The sequence below is a fragment of the Nyctereutes procyonoides genome, unplaced genomic scaffold, assembly GCF_905146905.1.
Source record: "Nyctereutes procyonoides isolate TBG_1078 unplaced genomic scaffold, NYPRO_anot_genome, whole genome shotgun sequence".
NCBI classification, from domain to species: domain Eukaryota; kingdom Metazoa; phylum Chordata; class Mammalia; order Carnivora; family Canidae; genus Nyctereutes; species Nyctereutes procyonoides.
Window position 1 is genome coordinate 23,246,610 of NW_026575131.1, and position 20,062 is coordinate 23,266,671.

Consider the following 20,062-nt stretch of genomic DNA (forward strand, 5'->3'; position numbering starts at 1 on the left):
GACATTAATCCCACTGTGAAGCCTCTACGCTTATGACCTAATTACATCCCCAAAGCCCTACCTCCTAGTACCATCACCTTGTGGCTTATAAATTCTTTTTTTTTACATTTAAATTCAATTAGTCAATATATATGGTACATCATTAGTGTTACAGAGTTCAGTAATTCATCAATTGCATATAATACCCAGTGCTCGTCACATCACACGCCCTCCTTAATGTCTATCACCCGGTCAACCCGTCCCCCCACCTACCTCCTGTCCAGCAACTCTGAGTTTCTTTCCCATAGTTAAGAGTCTCTCATTGTTTGCCTCCCTCTCTGATTTCTTCCCATTACATTTCCCCTCCCTTTCCCTGTGCTGTTTCATATATTCTTCATATGAGGGAAACCATATGAGAATTGTCTTTCTCCAATTGACTTATTTCACTCAGCATAATACCCTCCAGTTCCACCCACACTGATGTAAATGGTGAGATTTCATCCTTTTTGATGGCTAAGTAATATTCCATTATATGTAATATGACATCTTCTTTATCCATTCACCTGTTGATTGACATCTTGGCTCTTTTCATAGTTTGGCTATTGTGGACATTGCTGCTATAAGCATTGGGGTTCAGGTGCCCCTTTGGATCACTATATGTGTATCTCTGGGGTAAATACCCCATTAGTCCAATTGCTGGGTCATAGGGTAGCCCTATTTTTAACTTCTTGAGGAACCTCCACACTGTTTTCCGGAGTGGCTGCACCAGCTTGCATTCCCACCAAAAGTATAAGAGAGTTCCCCTTTCTCCACAACCTCACCAACATTTGTTGTTTCCTGCCTTGTTAATTTTAGCCATTCTGACCAGTATAAGGTGGTATTCCATTGTATTTTTGATTTGTATTTCTCTGATGCCAAGTGATGTGGAGCATTTTTTTTCATGTGTCTGTTGGCAATTTGTATGCCTTCTCTGGAGAAATGTCTGTTCATGTCTTCTGCCCATATCTTGACTGGATTATTTGTTTTTTGGTGTTGAGTTTGATAAGTTCTTTATAGATCTTGGATACTAGCCCTTTATCTGATATGTCATTTGCAAATATGTTCTCTCATTCCATAGGTTGGGGCTTAAAATTTCAACATATGAATTTGGGGGGGATGTAAACATTCAGTCCATTTCAGTGCAGGTGCTGTTCACTGATGTAGGGATTATGCTTGTTACTAGGCTGGTAGAAATGTGTGTTCCATTTTGAGCATATTGAATTTGGGTGTCTTTGAGAAATTCAAATGGTGATGTCTAATAATTGCCTTAACAAAGGGCCTGGAGTTTGGAAGAATGGATTAGGTTAGATAGCAACTATCTAATTCTTTGAAGCCATGAGAGTGAATGAAGTCACCTAGAGAGGGTGTCTATAATGAGAAGAGAAAAGGCAGCTCTCCTGTGAATACTGAGAAAAGACCAAAGGCCATGGTTAAGTCCATCTACTTCTAAGGAGCCTTGTCTTTGAGGGAATGCATACTTCTTGCTCCTTTCCAAAATTGATCATGCATATTGAGACCTTTCATGTCAGAGGTGCTTATGTGTACCAACAGGAACTTGGAAAATGATGTTTTTCTCTTACTTGGACTGGGATTAGAAGAGGATTTCTCAGTATCTTCCTTTCTGAATGGAAAACAAGCATCACATTCAACCTTCTCTATATGTTCCTCTGGAGACAGACTTCTATATCATTATCTGACCTGCTTTTCACATTTTTTAGAAGCTCAAAAGCCTTGTTTTATAGTTGGAGGTAATCAAACAAGGAGGTAATCAAACAATAACTATTGGTATTTCAATCAAAACTGTAGTTCTGACTCAACTTTTATCTCAGCTTCTTATCTCAAAATCTAGATACACACTCATACATGAAAATCTAAATTTAATATTGTGTTCTTAAAATAATCATGAATGGGGCACCTGGGTGGCTCAGTTGGTTTAGCATCAGCCTTTGGCTTGGGTCACGATTCCCGAATCCTGGGATCGAGCACCACATCGGGCTCCTGGCTCAGTGGGGAGTCTGCGTCTCTTTCTCCCTCTGTGTGCTCTCTCTCTCTCTCTCTAAAATAAATAATGATTAAATAAACCTTTTTTTTAAATTATAAATTTATTAAGGTTAATATCACTGAGGACTCATGAAATGCCTGGACAATGTATTACAAATTTGTGATTTCTGTGAATTATCTCATTTGATATTCTCAACAACTCTTTGACATTGCACGCTTTTTAAAAAAATATTTTATTTATTTATTCATGAGAGACACACACACACACAGAGGCAGAGGGAGAAGCAGGCTCCCTGTGGGAGAGGTTGCAGGACTTCATTCCAGGACCCCAGGATCACCAACTGAGCCAAAGGCAGATGCTCAAACATTGAGCCACCCAGGTGCCCCAACAACTTTCAAGTTGCATAGTTATTATTACAATTTTTCTACAAGGGCTGTTAAGTAAAGAATTTTTATAGTATACATATGGCTTTATTACATTGTTTCTCAAAAACATAGGCTTGGCTCTTTTGAAGGGAGCAGAACTTGGTCACATGAGAAACAGCCATTTCTCCATAACATTCTTCACAAAATAGATTCATTAATGCCTGCAAGCTCATTTACATTTTTCACACTATCCCAAATTTCAGGACCGGAGTGGTCAGGCCTCCTTTGGTGCAGGTATTTTAGAGCCTTTTTTTTTTTCCTACATAGAATATGGCATTATCAATTCAGAAATGGAGTCAAAGAAGATACAAGTTAGTCAGGAAGAAAATAAACTGACATCAGTCTATAGTTAGCCACCATGTTTAAATATGTTCCAAATAATAAACCTTTTGCCCTAATGCCCCTCCTGGTATAAAGAACCGACTAGTTAAAATGTTATCTCATGTCAGACAATAGAATTGAAAAGCAGTGACTCGATTTGGTGGTGATTATGAGGATTCTTTCAGCAGTGTGAGTGGTTGGGAACAGAGAGAGTGTCAGACATTCGGGTGATAGCGACACTGTCAGCATGTGAGGAAGGCGGCAATATCAAAAAGGCTATTTGATTTGCTTTGCTTTGCTATTGTTTGAAGTGTGAGTATCGAGGTTTTGCAATCTGATGTCAGACACTGCAGGAGGGTTTTTTTTTTCTATCTCAGTAGAGGCCTCTCGGTGCCATCTCCTCATGCACAAAATTCCAGGTTGACTTACCATCCAATTTCCCACAATAGTCACTGCATCGCTGCCTTCTCTGAGAATTTGATTAGTACCAATCAGTTTTAAGAATTCTATTAGGATAATGCGTAAACTTGTTGAATCACTACATTGTATACCTGAAACTGATGTAACAGTGTGTGTCAACTGCACTCAAATTAAACAAAAAAGAACTATATTAGGAACTGGAGATGCACAGCTCAATTTTAACACTACTGCTTAGCCTCATCTATCTTTTCTGCCTCCTCTCGCATATGATCTTATTGTTCTTTGGGTTTCAGCCACAATGGCTTTCTCTGAAGTTCTTGATCAAAACCCAAGCCTTTTGCCCATGCTGGCTCTCTGCCTGGAAAGCTCTTCACCCAGCTAACTTGAGTTATACCTCACATCACCAAATTCCTGTCACTTCTTCACAGAAGTCTCAGCTTCCTGGTCTCCTTTACATTCTTTGTTACAATATCCTCTCCAAAGACTGAATTCATTTCCTTCTGAACATGCAGTTTCTACTTGAACGTCTTTACATATGATTAGATTGAGGTATGTTCTCCTGCTGGACTGTAGGCTCCATAAGAACAAGGGCTTTGTTCATCATTATATGACCAAGTGTTTGACATTCAATGTTCTAAAACTAATTGTTGAGTGAATGCCTGAGTCTCTCTACCAGAGAAGGTCACAAGTCAACAAAAGCATATAGTACAATATGGTAAGTTACAGTAAATGTTGTTTACAGGATGCTTCAGGGATGCAGAGGAAGCTATGTATTAATTTTGGGTGTGGTGGTTTAAGGGAGGACCTGTGGAGTTGGTAGTTCAAATTGGATAACAAAGTCAGCGTTGGACAACACAGGATATGGGTGTTCAGGGGACATTAGTTATGGTCAATGCAAGAGTCTCAATTATGGCAGTTATGAAATTAGGGAATGGTGAGAGATGGAAGGATCTGAGATACATGGGATGTGAAAAATATTGACATATGTGCTGGAGGGGTTGCTTAAGTCAGCACCTAGCATGCCCGAATGGGGGGGTCATTCTCTGAGGAAGGGAATACAGAAGTAAGCAGGTACTCTGAACCTTTCCTCCCCATGCTTCTCAGTAGTAGATCTTCTATCTGTCATTTCTAGCACTTCCTCATTTGGGGTCCCAGATCTCCTGTTAACATGTCTTGGAAGAAATGATTTAACTTCTTTAAGGCATCAGGTGTCTTCTCAATAAATTGAGGATTATAATAGCAACTGGCTCATAAGGCAGCTGTTGTAAGAGTTACATGAATTAATACAGGCATACTTCAGAAATATTGCAGGTGCAGTTCCAGACCACCACAATAAAACAAATATTGCAATAAAGCAGGTCAAATAATTTTTTTTGGTTTCCCAGTGTATATAAAAGTTAAGTTTATATTATACTGTAGTCTATTAAATGTGGAATAGCATTTTGTCTAAAAACAATGTGCACGCCTTAATTAAAAAAATACTTTATTGCTAAAGAAAAGTTAACCATCACCAGAGTTTCCATGAGTTGTAATTTTGTTGTGAGTGGAGGGTCTTGGCTCCATGTTGATGGGTGAGGACTGAAGGCTGGGGTGATTGTATCAATTTCTCCAAATAAAATGACAAGAAATTTGCTGCATGGATTGACTCTTCCTTTCACAAGATTTCTCCATAGCATGTGATGCTGTTTGATGACAGTAGAACTTTTTTTCAAAATTAGACTCAATTCTCTCAAAATCTGCCTCTAAGTTTAGGTAATATTTTAAATCCTTTGCATCATGTCAACAATCTTCACAGCGTCTTCACCAGGAGTAGATTCCACCTCAAGAGGCCTATTTTCTTTTTCTTTCTTTTTTTTTTTTTTGCTCATCCATAAGAAGCAACTCCTCATCAATTCAAGTATTCTCATGGGATTGTAGGAATTCAGTCCCACCTTAGGGCTCTCCTTCTAATTCTAGCTTTCTTACTATTTCTACCACATCTATAATTACTTTCTTATGAAGCCTTGAACACCTCAAAGTCTTCCATGAAGATTGGGATCAAACTCTTCCAAAGTCCTGTTAATGTTGGTATTATGACCTCTTCCCATGAATCACAAATGTTCTTTTTTTAAAGATTTTATTTATTTATTCATGAGAGACACAGAGAGAGATTGAGGCTGAGACATAGGCAGAGGGAGAAGCAGGCTCCCTGCAGGGAGCCTGATGCAGGACTCAGTCCCAGGACCCCGGGATCGTGCCCTGAGCCAACTGGCAGACACTCAACCACTAAGCCACCTAAGTGCCCCACAACTGCTCTTATTGGCATTTTAAGTGCTAAATCATTTCCAGAAGGTTTTCAGTTTACTTTGCCCAGATCTATCTGAGGAATCACTACCTATGGCAGCCACAGCCATATATTTCTTAAATAAGATTGCGAAGTCAAAATTACTCCTTGACCCATGGGCTGCAGAATGGATATTGTGTTAGCAGGTACAAAACCAACATTAATCTCATTCTACACTTCCATCAGAGCTCGGATGATCAGAAGCAATGACAGTGAGCTGTATATTGAAAAAAATATTTTATTATGAAGAGCAGGTCTCAACAGTGGGCTTAAGAAATTCAACAAACTAGGTGGTAAACAGATGTGCTAACATCCAAGCTCTGTTGTTCTATTTCTAGAGCAGAGAGTAGATTTAGCATAGTTTTTTTTTAAGTTTTTTATTTTAATTCCAGTACAGTTAACATACAGTGTTATGTTAGTTGCAGGCATACAATATAGTGACTTAGCAATTCTATACATTACTCAGTGCTCATCATGGTAAGCGTACTCTTCATCTCCTTCACCTATGTCACCCATCCCCTGACCCACCTCCCTTCTGATAACCATCAGTTTGTTCTCTATAGTTAAAGAGTTTGTTTCTTGTTTTATCTCTTTTTCTTCCCCTTTGTTTTGTTTCTTATGTTTTACATATGAGTGAAATCAAATGGTATTTTGTCTTTCTCTGACTTATTTATTTCACTTAGCATTAATCTCTCTAGCTCTATTCATGTCATTGCAAATAGCAAGATTTTATTATTTTTTATGGCTGAATAATATTCCATATCTCACACACTCACACACACACACACACACACACACCTTCTTTATCCATTCACCTATTAATGGACATTTGAGCTGCTTCCATAGTTTGGCTGATTGTAAATGCTGCAATGAACATTGGGGTGCATTTATCTTTTTGAATCAGTGTTTTTGTATTCTTTGGGTAAATACCCAGTTTAGAATTACTGGATTGTAGGGAGATTTATCATAATTGTTAAAGGCCCTAGGATTTTCAAAATGGTAAATGAGCATTGGCTTCAAATTGAAGTCACCAGCTACATTAGCTCCTAACAAGACCATCAGCCTGTCTTTTGAAGTACTGAAAGCAGGTATTGACTTCGCTCTCTAGCTATGACAGCCATAGATAGCATCTTCTTTTACTAGAAGGCTGTTTCATCTTCATTGGAAATCTGTTGTTTAGTGTAGCCACCTTCATTAATTATCCTAGCTAGAACTTCTGGATAACTTGCTGCAGCTTTTACATTAGCACTTCCTGCTCCACCTTGAATTTTTATATTATGGAGGTGGCTTCTTTCATTAACTGTCATGAACCAGCCTCCGTTAGCTTCAAATTATTCTTCTGTGGCTTCCTCATATCTCTCTCAGCCTTCATAGAATTGAAGAGTTAAGGCCTGGCTCTAGATTGGACTTTGGCTTAAGGGAATGTTAGAGCTGGTTTGATCTTTTACCCAGACCACTGAAACTTTCTCCAGGTCAGCAATAAGGCTGTTTCCCTTTATTATCATTCATATGTTCACTGGAATAGCACCTTTAATTTCCTTCAAGACCTTTTCCTTTGCATTCACAACTTGGCTAACAATTTCATGAAAGAGGCCTAGCTTTCTGCCTATCTTGGCTTTTGACATGTCTTCCTCATTAAGCTTAATCATTTCTATCTTTTGATTTAAAGTGAGAGGTATATGACTTTTTCCTTTCACTTATTTAGGGGTCATTAATTGGTCTAATTTCAATATTGTTGTGTTTCAGGGTATAGGGAGGTCCAAGAAGAGGGAGAGGATTAGGGGAATGGAATTGGTCTGTAGAACAGTCAAAACACACACATTTATAGATTAAGTTCACCATCTTAGAGGAGCATGGTTCATGCTGCCCCCCAAAACTTACAATAGTAACATCTAAGATCACTTGTCCCAGAGCACCATATCAAATATGAACAATAATGAAAAAGATTGAAATTCTGCAAAAATTACTAAAACACGACACAGAGACATAAAGTGATCAAATGCTATGGGAGAAATGTTACTGATAGACTTGCTCAAGGCAGGGTTGCCACAAACCTTCAATTTGTAAGAAACACAGTTACTGTGGAGTGCAATAAAGTGAGACATGCCTGTCAGTACACAGGGTCTGGCCTAGAGAAAGAACTTAATACTTTTAAGCTGGTGCAATTAGCAGTTTTAAACTAGTACACTAACTAATGTTCCATATAGCTGACAAGACCATTCCTAGCTTACACTGACAGACTGAACCTCCCTAATGACCAGAGGAAAGAGAATGAGGCCGATATCCAGAGAGAGCCCAAGAGGAAAGGTGACATCATCTGTGAGACACAGCTATGATAAACACGCATGGCCTGGCAATCTCTGCTCCTGGATTCCTGTCTACTCTCACAATAACTTCACTTTTCCCTGGAGCCCCTATGGATGAGAACAGATGCCCAGCACGAAGCAAAATTGATGTGTAAGCACCAAAGGAGATGATGAATGATAACTTCTGAGCAGGCACATACAGGTCATTCTAAATTTGAAGAAATGGGACCTTCCTTTCAATGCATGCCTGGTAAACCATGCAATCATTTTACAACCCCAAGTAATATTAGCTGGTATTGAATGTGAGTCCATCGAATTCTTTAAGTGATGTAATAATGAGGGGCACCTGGCTGGCTCGGTTGGTGGAGCATGCAACTCTCAATCTCTGGATTGTGAGTTTGATCCCCATGTTGGGTATAGACATTACTTTAAAAAACATTAAAATAAATAAATAAAGGGTGCCATAATGAAAGAACCAAATAATATCAAGGATTAAAAGTGAAATAGGTAGGTTGAGGAAGGTGAGAGTGTTCCACCAATGTCCTAGCTCAGTTAGAAATCTAGTCTTATGTAGTTGGTGCATGAAATTTCCTTCTTTTGTCTAGTCCACCCATTAAGGAGCCCAAGTCTCTCCTCTCACTTCCTGGAATTCATAAGCATCCTGGAGGTCACCTATATAGCATGAAGGCCTAAGGAGGACTTAGAACATTGGTGGTTATGACTCTGCTGGACATTCAGAGTGCAATATGTTAGCTGCTGTTTGTGGATGTCTTGAGCTATCAAGTACAGCGCTCTCTTGGCTGGTGGTTGGATAGGTAGATCCATAGGTGGTGACATATGTCCTGGTGGTAGTGAGTGACAGATATCTTTTGCTCCTCCAGTGGACCACATTTTTCTTACCCAAGTGTTCCCTCCTTTCTCCCTCCCTAAGGTGACTCATCATTTTACTTTGGGGGCAGGAATAAATGAACTTTTCTATTATATATTTGAGTCTTTGGAATGGCTTTTGAACTTAAACACCAAATATCTGGGCATCTATTCTCTGGTTTCTGTGTGTTTTATGCTTTGTTGTTTGGGTTGGGGGTAGGTCCTCAAAAATTCCAGTAGCTTGGGTGGACTGAGGAATTAATTTTTCAAAATATTATTCATCTGTATAAATTTTTACACAGGCTTCAGAAGGAGACATAAGTTTTACCACATCCTTAGATGAAGTTATCAGAACCTTCCACAAAGAAATGTACCAATATCCTCAGCAGCTTCCAGTGCTGTTGAAGAAGGACAGGGCTATAGATTTTCCTAGAAGTGTGAAATAATTCACAACGCTTGCTCGTTATTCATATGGACAGCGCATTAATAACACAGGACCCTGAAATCTTGCCTTATCTAGGCTGAAACCCAGCTAGGGGGATGAGGAGCTGACTCCTTAGATTTAGAACAACATTTTTTCCCCTTTCTGAAAAAAATAAGAATTGATTAAAAGTGCTCTCATATCAGACAAGAACAGGTGTTTGAAAACACCGAAGCCTTCTTGGAAATAATGGAAAACAATGGCTTTGGAACTACTTTTGGGAAATTTTCTTGATGAATTTGGAATTCTGTGTAACTAAGTACAGTCCAACTAAGTAACGGACAGGAATTCGGGGTGTGTTGTACCATGATCACACACACACATGACATGCACACCACTACAAATATTTGTGCAGAGAATTTTGTACCTCCCAAGTCACTATATTAATGGACTTTAAAATGGGAAATATGGTATTTATGCCCAAGTATATGCACTAAGTATACTTTCACATATAGTTCTCCCACAGAAATGAGATCAAGATCCTCAGAAGATTTCTCACATGATATCCTGATGCACGAACCCGATCCTATTGAAGAAATGGAGGGCATTATGTATACAAGAATGGTTGCTAAATAAAGTCACTGTGTGCAGTTATAATGCATGTAATTTGTATTATGTTCCCCAAACATTCAGTCTCATTCCAAAATTTCCTATTTATCTTCTTTTCTTTTGGTGAACAAATAAAGAAAAGTGGCTAACTAATTGAGTTTGTAAGTCGTTTATCACCGAGTATGATTTATATGTAATTTTTCTCTCTTTCTTCCTTAATATTGGTTATTACCAAACTTTTTATCTCTGCCTATTTGATTGATGAAACATTACATTTCAGTGTTTAATTTACATTTCTTCAATTGAGTGGTGTTGAACATTTTTTCCATGTTTACCAGCCATTTTATTATGCTAAAAAACAACATTAAATTATATAACACCATTTTATCAGGTTGTATATGTGTGTATCTTGCATGTGCATGGACTTTTTTCCCCAAAGATTTTATTTATTCGTGAGAGACACAGAGAGAGAGACAGAGACATAGGTAGAGGGAGAAGCAGGCTCCCTGTGGGAAGCCTGATTCAGGACTCGATCTCAGGACCCCGGGATCATGACCTGAGCTGAAGGCAGACACTCAACCACTGAGCCACCCAGGCATCCCATGGATATTTTCTATAAGGATTCGCATAAATCTGATGACAGTGGTTGCTTCTGGCGATGAAGATGTGAAAGAATCAGTGGGAAAGGGGGGAGAAGAATCACTCTTATTTTCCTTTCTTGCTGTTTTTGGGTACACACATTTCTATTTATGTCAGGTTATGTATATTATACCAAAGAGTAAGGTTTTTTTCCAGAAAGTTTTTTTTTTTTTTTTAACTTGAGCATAATAGGAAAGTGACTGAGCAGGAGCAGGGGTTTCTTGAACGTTAAGGATCAGACAGGTCACATGAACGGGCCAGAGCCCGGTGTGTAATAGAAAGGGGCGAGGCCTGTACAAACTGGAATATCCCACCCAAAGGCACACAGTCAATTTTTTTCACGACTCTACCAACCTATGGAATAGGTCTGAAGGTACTTTCTGCCGGTGGGCTATGAGTTGGCAACTGCTGCAACTGCTGCTTTAAAAAAAAAAAATGACATCCACTCCTAGTTTCAAAAGTATGGGACTATCTGAAGACTGAATTCCTGTTCTCTTTATTATGCAAAGGAAGAAACACAGAGACAGACCTTTTATTAGATGGTACAAAAAGCTTTGTCAGTGCTTTTACATCCTTCCTCTCCTTCCTCCTTGCTAATGGAGACTTGGATCTCTCACATACCTGGGCAGGATCAGGTGCCCAGTAAGAGAGCAAAAGAACATTCATATACTTCAGAAATTATGCCTGAATGTACCACAATTTTACTAATGATGCTCAAGTAGACCCTCTTCAAGAGCAGAATCTCCCTCCAGAAATGCCTCCTGATCAAGTCAACTGGGCTCACCATCTCGTCTATTAAACAAGCTGGAGTCTGCCTTGAAAGAACAAGGCAGGCTTCAAACAGAGATGGTAATGAAGGGACCACGGACTGCTGCTGGGTCGTGTATCCCTGATCCACCACAGCAATTCATTATCTTGATATTTCCTTGTGTATGGACGACAGGTAACAAATGGTGAAACCAAAATAGGTCATCTTCCCTGTCCTCTAAAACATTTAATATTTGTGAATAAAAATAAGGGCTTAAGCTTTTTCATACAATGTTTGCTCTGGAAGGTCCCTAGATGATTTCCAAACTGTAGTTGAGCCTGACATGTCACAGAGATATTATAAATCACATTACTACCAAGACCCGTTGTGCAATGTTTGGTTAGCCCGTCTTAGGAAAAACACTGAGCTATTGGCATAAGAATTATCAGCCAGTCTCAAAAGACCTCAAATGCATTCCTGGAAACAAAAATGAAAACACAGTCTAGATAGTCTATTCCAGCATGGCCCAGAGTCCATTTCATGGAACATTGGGTCTACAGGGCACAAATAAGAGTTACAGAGAAAAAGATTCTCTAGTCCAAGTAGTCTGGGACGTGATGGGTCAAAGTGCAACAAGTTTTTCATCTGCAGAATTTCTTAGAGCCTTTAATATGCTATCATATTTTGGATGGCTAAGAAGGGGCTATTATATACAGTATTTCTCACATATATCTCATACTACTCTATAGAAAACTATTGCTGAATTTCAAATTTCCTTCAGTTCAGACATTTTTCTTTTTGTTTTTTTCAGACATTTTTCTCCACTGTGGCTGTCTCTAGGGAATATGATGGTATGTGGTCAAGAAAATTTTATCATGGATTTTCCAAAGGAGCAATCTCCAGAACCAATTCTTATAGATATTCTGGTTCTGGAATCTCATATAATGCAACTTGAAAAAAAATTCAAAGTCTCAATCTACCAAAGAAATCTTATTTTGTTTAAATTAGTTATAAACTATGGGGGTGAATACGAATGATTGTTTGGGGAAAAAAATGAATGAAGCCATTTTATAGAGAGATGTTTTAATATACCTTTTAAGCATTCATTGTCTCTCATCTCCCTTTGATCACTCTTTTCTCTGACCTCTCTTTTCTTTGTCCCTCTTTTTTTTTTTTAAAGATTTTATTTATTTATTCATGATAGACAGAGAGACAGAGGCAGAGACACAGGCAGAGGGAGAATCAGGCTCCATGCCGGAAGCCTGATGCGGGACTCGATCACAGGACTCCAGGATCGTGCCCTGGGCCAAAGGCAGGCATTAAACTGCTGAGCCACCCAGGGATCCCCTCTTTGTCCCTCTTTGTATGTCCTACCTCGCTATCTGTCTCCTTCCCTGTAACTGTCTCTTTTTCTGGGTCTGAGTCCTTGTGTATCTTGCTTGCTCGCTCTTACATCATTGTGTATCTTGCTTGCTCGCTATGTATGATGAATCAAGAGCAAAACATTTTCTTATGCCATGAGTTTTTGTCTTTACAGAAATTGGCAGGAGTATGATGATGTTTTCATTGTATTAACACAACTATATGCTAATCCTAATGATGAACAAAAAATGTGGGATTTCCATAGCTGTGAAAGTTAAATTCTGTGATGTAAGCTGTTCACTTTTGGCTGGTATCCAGTATAAAAAGACGAGAACACAAGGTAATGTTTGTAGCAATCAGTCAGAGAAATGATCAGAATTTACACTGAATGAAAAGGAAAGGCCTATGAACTTATCATGTAGACTTTTCTTAATTAGATTGGTGCTAAAATCCACAGAGAATTAAAAGATCTTCTCTATAAACCAGTACTTATAATGATGTTTTTCACATATTTGCCTAAGTTACAAATAGACATAAATTAAATGAGAATAGAATCCTAAATAGAGAAAACTGCATGAAAATGTCTCCATAAAACAGTTGTTTTATCGCCTCAAGCCTTAAACAATGATGCTTCAGTTATTCAGTATAACAGAAACCATTATTTATAGAAATGCTTCTGATTACTTAGTGGCCATGACCGCTACTGGCTTCATGTTTTTGTGCAAGTCACAAAATTTCCGTGCCTCAATTTTCTGGCTGGCAAAATGGAATAATAGACACCTTTGAGAGTTGGGATTCAAATCAAATGAATGTACAGACTTCAAATAGTGGTTACAGGGTAAGCCTTCAAAAAGATTTTGGCCATAATTTTGATTATTGTTAACAAAGATAGTAAGGAAGATGCCCTCCTTTTGGGTTAGAGAACATTTAACAAAACATCAGTGTAATGACTTAATATCTGGTCAGAACAGTACTAGGCACAAGTGCAAGGGTATAACACTTTTCAAAATATGTATAAATAACTAGTGCAAAATTTAAGCTATTGACTGGTATTTTCACTTATTAGGCAATAGAATATCATTTTTATTTATTTATGTTTTAAGATTTTATTTATTTATTCATAGACACACACACACACAGAGAGAGAGAGAGAGAGAGAGAGAGAGAGAGAGGCAGAGACACAGGCAGAGGGAGAAGCAGGCTCCATCCATGCAGAGAGCCCGACGTGGGACTCAATCCAGGGTCTCCAGGATCACGCCCTGGGCTGCAGGAGGTGCTAAACCGCTGAGCCACAGGGGCTGCCCAGAATATCATTTTTAAACTCAAAGCCCATTCTTTAAAAATGTCTCCCAATATCCTGTATTCTACTTTTGAATAAGTTGCTAAGATTATACTGCAAAATGGATGTCCCATTTTAAATCATCTGGTCTCTGATTTTGAATCTTAAAATGATAGAATATATGCTTATTTTAAAATCATGGATGTTCTCCGGGTTTTAAAACACCATGGAAGGCAAGTGAACTGTAATTTCAGAGGCAGGTCAGTAACAGCAGTTGGAGCACTTTACATGGGAAATGCACTACGCACAACAGAATATGTTCAGGACAAATATGGTGCATGGACTGGCAACTGCTATCATGGAGAGAAACCGGTTTCTATCCATTTTTAGGCTTAGAAAGGGAAATGTGCAAAACACTGTATATGTGCTCAAGTGGAGGAAATGGTTAGATAAATGGAAATGTATCCACACCTGAAAACCTATATAGCTATCAACAAAAATGTTTTTGAAGAATATGTTTTAATTTGGGGAATGTTTACCATATGTTAAGTGAAACAAGTTGTTGATGAAACAGTGTTATAACATTTTAGTTCAATAAAATACCTACCATGTGAATTTCTTTTTAATGATGGGTTAAGCCTAAATAGACGTGTACATGTTTTCTAACAAAGTAATGATAATCTCTAAGCAATTATATCATGTGCAATTTTAATGTATAAATTATTTCTGTAGTTTTCAAAATTCTTCTAAGAAACATGCATTCCTGAGGATGATTTACCAGCATTAGTGACATCCAGGATAATTAGTTAGAAGCAGTTCCAGGAAAAGATGGTGGGTAAAATGTCACTGTGTTAAATTAAAATGCAAAAAACTTTGTAAAACAATGTGTATTTCTGTTTTTTAAAGATTTTTAAAATTTATTTATTCATTACAGAGAGAGAGAGAGAGAGAGAGAGAGAGAGAGAGAGAGGCAGAGACACAGGCAGAGGGAGAAGCAGGCTCCATGCAGGGATCCCAACATGGGACTAGATCCCAGGTCTCCAGGATCATGCCCTGGGCTGAAGGTGGCGCTAAACCGCTCAGCAACCCGGGCTGCCCACACTGTGTCTTTCTAAGCATTACCCACACTTACTAGTAGGATAGGAAATACACATCAACATTTAGTGAATACTTAATGGTACTCACTTACTTAAAGAGATATTACACAAAACACACTGTACACATGACTTCCTTAATCCCCACCACAGGTAGAAATAATTATCATCTTCATTTCACAGCCAAGGAACAAATTAAAAAGCATATGTGACTTGCCCAAGGTAATTCTATTAGTAACTGGTATAGCCGAGTTTCGTTCATGTCTGTCTAATTGCACAGTTCGTGATCTTGATAACTACACTGGAATTATTAATTTATATCTATGCTTCATTTTTCATTTGCATGTAGAGATTTGGGGCATAAAAACAATTTTGATCATAGCAACACACAGACTTTTCTCATGCATACCAATGGATTCAAGGATTTCGGAAGAGTGGAATGCTACAGAATCTATAAACCATCAACATGACACTGTAGAATACTCTATAATTTATTCACTTTTGCTTGGAAGATAGGGACCCAGAGCCCTGTTGATTGAATCTACTGCACTAAAGGATTCACAGTTTCCAAAGTCAAACAAGCTTGTTCTGAGAGATAGAATATTACCATTATGTGGCTTGACTTCTCATAGAAACTTAGGGCCAAATGCCATTTCCCCCCTCTGCCAGCATAAACTTCGTGTCTTACATCCAAATCCTGAAGGCAGTTCTATTTCTAGATCATTAGAGATAAAAATGAACTGGAAACAAAATGGAGATTCATAATTAACAGTCTCAATGCTTTCTTTGGCAGACAACTTGAGAAACTATCATGGTTTCATAATGTTTATTGGCTTCAAAGGCCAGGAGTTTCTTCTTGCAAGTGAACGAAGTGGCATTTCTAGTCTAACTGCTTGCCTTTCCTGCATTGGAGGTGTCTTACCATGTTGACTATAATCTAGAACAAAAGAAATAATCCCATAGTGCAAGTTTGCAGCCTCAGCTTTATTGATATTTGGTGTTGGATGATACTTTGTTGTGCGTGTTGTCTTGTGCATTATAGGGTATTTAGCAGCATCCCTGGCTTCTACCCACCAGTGTGAATAACATCCCCCTAATTGCAAGAGATGTCTAGACTAAAAATATCTCGAGATAGTGCCAAATGACCCCTGAAAATGTGTTAGTTGAGAATGTACTGGTCATAGTATATTCCCAAACTTGGCCTTTTCACGTTCTTTAAGGAAAAAAAAAAGAAAGAAAAGAAAGAAAACTTGACCTGACATGGTACACAGGGGCTGCTGTACAAGCCACATGTACAGTTCTCTGGCTATGGTTGTTTGGGCAAAGGTTAACTGTGACTCAAGCTGGGCCAGTTATATTTGGTCTTTTTGGAGAATACATTTAAAATACAGAAAGTGAGTCAAATATATTTGGGCTATATTGTGATGCCATATCAGATCAGAGTTGACATCACAGAAATAAAAGCTTCTCACCTGCCACTAAGTTATGGGGATTCAAAAACTAAAATCTTGGAAGAGGGAGCCAGGCCACATGGAGGAGAATGAGGGCAACAGAGATCAGATATAGTGTGTCCCACAAACAAAGAAAATATGATGGATGCTGCTGGAAGAATTAATGGATCTCCTGAGGTTTCTGGTAACTGGACTCCCCAGGATTCTTCTATTTTCTTAAAAAAATTTTTACTTGGTCTAGCTTGAGTGTGTTTCTCTTTCTAACCACCTTAATGAAAATATGTAACACAAGCCAATCTAGAAGATGTCCTGCTCCATCTGGTTCTAGAGGTAGAATGATGGACTCTAAGCAAAGAGATTCAAGTTCTCCTTGCTACTGTGTGACTCTGAGCAAGTGATTCACTTGAGTACTGATTTCCTTACTTAAAAACAGAGTCTTGATCTTCTTACTGAAGAATTTGAACATCATCTCATACCTGGCTCTAAAATTATGAAAGATAAAGATGGGGAGGGATATTGGTCCTTTTGAAACTTGGATTCACTATTTGAACATATAAAGTTGTTTTATTTATTTATTTTTATTTTTTTAAGATTTTATTTATTTATTCATGAGAGAAACACAGAGAGAGGCAGAGACACAAGCGGAGGGAGCCTGACGTGGGACTCGATTCCGGGTCTCCAGGATCAGGCCCTGGGCTGAAGGCGGCACTAAACCGCTGAGCCACATGGGCTGCCCATAAAGTTGTTTTAAAGATGGTGGTCAAGACTTGGTATTCTAGTCAGTTACTGTGGGCTTAAGAGCCAGCCAAGCTACAACTTGTCAGTAGTGAGACCAATTCCATAACCCATCTAAGCTGCGGTTTCTTCATGTTTAAAATGGGAGGAAGGGATCCCTGGGTGGCGCAGCGGTTTAGCGCCTGCCTTTGGCCCAGGGCGCGATCCTGGAGACCCAGGATCGAATCCCACGTCAGGCTCCCGGTGCATGGAGCCTGCTTCTCCCTCTGCCTGTGTCTCTGCCTCTCTCTCTCTCTCTCTCTGTGACTATCATAAATAAATAAAAATTCAAAAAAAAATAAAAAAATAAAATGGGAGCAAAAGTGTATCTGCCTCAATGATCCCTGTCCTCTGGCCTGAAAGACCTTCTAGCTCACTCCCATACTGAATGGGGATGACTTAAATAACCAACAGGATATTGTGGAACCAGTGAAGTGTAACTTCTGAGGCTAGATTATAAAAAAGGTCACTGTGGCTCTTATGTTATTCTCTTGGATTATTCACTCTGAGGGAAGCCAGATGTCACACTGTGAGGACACTGAGCAACTATGGAGATGTCACCACAGCAAGGAATTGAGTCCACCTGCCAATAGCCACGTGAGTGAGCCATCTTGAAACCATCCTCCAGCACCAGTCAAGCCCTTAGATCTTGACTGCCACTGCATGAGAGACCTGGAGCCAGACACACTCAGCTAAGTGGAATTCTTGACCCACAGAAGCTATGAGGTAATGTTCGCTGTTTCGAGCTGCATGGTTGTTGGGGGTAATTCATTACAAAGTAATAGGTAACTGTTATCAGATCGTTGGGAGGAGCAAAAAAAAAAATAATGCATGAAAAGTGTTTAGGACAGTGCTTGGCACTGGACATTGAGAGTGCCTCTGCTAACTTACAAATGTATATGAAGCATCCAGAGCAGTGCCTGCCATAGAGTAAATGCTCATTAAATATGAACTGAATAAATGTTAGGTATTGTTATCCTTAGTACCACTATTTCCATCATCATTATATAAAACCTCAATCCAAAATCACTTCCCAAATGAGCTGAACCCTCAAATTTCTCGACTTGGAAAGCTCTTTTACCTTACTCTTCTCTAGAAAAACATTAAGATAAGCTATGTGTATGTTACAAAACCAGAGAAACAAGATTTCTCACTATGCTGAGGACTGGCATTTGTACAACCTTCTCGTGCTCTGGATGTACCTTGTTCGTTATGCTAAACCATATATGGGTGACACAAACAAACAATGAAATCTATTACAGACAGCAAACACCTAGATAAACACCTAAAGAGGGATGTAAAACCAGCTACTTACCATCGACACAGGAAGGTCTGTTTCTTGTCGTTCCAGCCACTTTTCCAGGTAGACAGGAACACTTTACTGTTTGTGACCGCTCCTCAATGCGATTCTTATTACAACATCTGTGCGCGGCTATCACTTCACATGTCCCTCCTTCTGGCAAGAGGGAAAGAACAGGGACACTGATTAGAAATAATTCAGTGGCCAGTAAGCCCTGTGGGGGTATGTGTGGAGGGGTTGGGGAAAGGGAGAGAAATTATAGAAATCGTTTCTGAGAAGTATAATTACTGTGGGATTCTCTCCCACCCACTCTGTGTAACATCTATTTACACATGTACACAAGACTCTATGCTAGGGTTGCACAGTCCTGGAGAAGACAGGTGTCACAGCGCTATGTTTCAAATGCAACAAAGAACACCAATGAAAATCCCTCAAGAGGCGATGATTCTAGGTTGTATATACTGAGAAGCAGTGAAGCGATGCCATGCCTGGAGCTAACGCAAAATAAAGAGCCTACCTGATTTAAATGCGTTATATTTTGAGAGCTCACTCCTGTGCTAACTTTCCATTTAGAATTCTCTGAGCTCCCTCCTACTAATAGCAAGCAACTGACACTCCAGCGATACAGGACCTACAGTGGCAGGAAAACTGCCCAGAAATTAGCTCTCCCTCCCACTGCCTGCCCACTCTCAAGGAGGCTGAAAAAAAAAAAAATCTAAATCGGGAGTCATTTCCCAAATCCAGATCTCATCCAAAAATGATAGAAGGAATTGCTGGAGAAAATAGGTATGTGCTTTAAATGGCATCTCAAATTACAGAGCTAGGCATATGGCTTCACTTAATTGTTACAGGTCAGCCATGCATTCAACATTTATTGGCAACCTAATGTATGTCACTCTCCACTAGTTCTTAACAGGTGCACTGCTGGATCTGTCGAATGTTGGTGAGCATTCAGGTGGCTCTTGCCAGGTTGTAGGACAGTTCTGCAGGGACAAAAAGATACTCCAAGTGACTAGAAACCAGGGATTAACTTTCCCAATACCAAGTTTTATGTTCGGGAAGAATGTATTTTATTTGACAAGAATGGATCCAGAACATTTAGGACTGAGTTGGCATAAATTCAGCAAGCATTTGTCAAGCAACCATTATATATTAAGTTACTATGTTATAAATTGTTAGGGACATGTGTTCAGTCCATACATGGTAGGCCCTTAGGAAACACTGGGAAAAAGGTGAGGAGGAAAAGGAAGAGAGGAGATAGGAAAGACCTAAGACCTAGCTCCATCCTATCCTGAGAACCCACAATAGAATGCAGTGATTCTCAAGGCAGGGGTGGGGATGGGCCGATTTTGCTAGTCACCCTCTCCGTCTGTGATAGTTGGAAAAGTCTGGAGACATTTTCAGTTGTCATTACTGGTGGAGGGTAGGGGCCACTGGCATCTAGCAAGTGAAGGCCATGGATGCTGCTAAACATCCCACAGTGCAGCAAAGGATTGTCTTGTCCAGAATGTCCTCTGTGTCCAGGTTGAGAAATCCCAGTTTAGTGTGAAAGAAACACAAGAGTCTCTGCTTCAAGGTGAACTAATTCGGCCTCCCCTCAGTGGGAGAGGAGAGCTTGGGCTTTCTAGCCAGCCTGTTTTACCCTGAATCTCAGCTCTGCCACTTACTGAGGACTTTAGTTTCCTCATCTGTAAAATGGGAAT

The 20,062-nt window shown here is 39.3% G+C and overlaps 1 protein-coding gene across 2 annotated transcripts in view; it reads right to left on the minus strand.

The window, feature by feature from the left end:
* TAFA1 (TAFA chemokine like family member 1) overlaps positions 1-20,062 on the minus strand; it is a 492,358-nt gene that overhangs the window by 98,161 nt on the left and 374,135 nt on the right. For both annotated transcript variants that reach the window (XM_055344118.1, XM_055344119.1), the window contains exon 3: positions 18,375-18,515. In XM_055344118.1, coding sequence (XP_055200093.1) covers positions 18,375-18,515 — 141 coding nt within the window. The remainder of the gene's footprint in view (positions 1-18,374; positions 18,516-20,062) is intronic.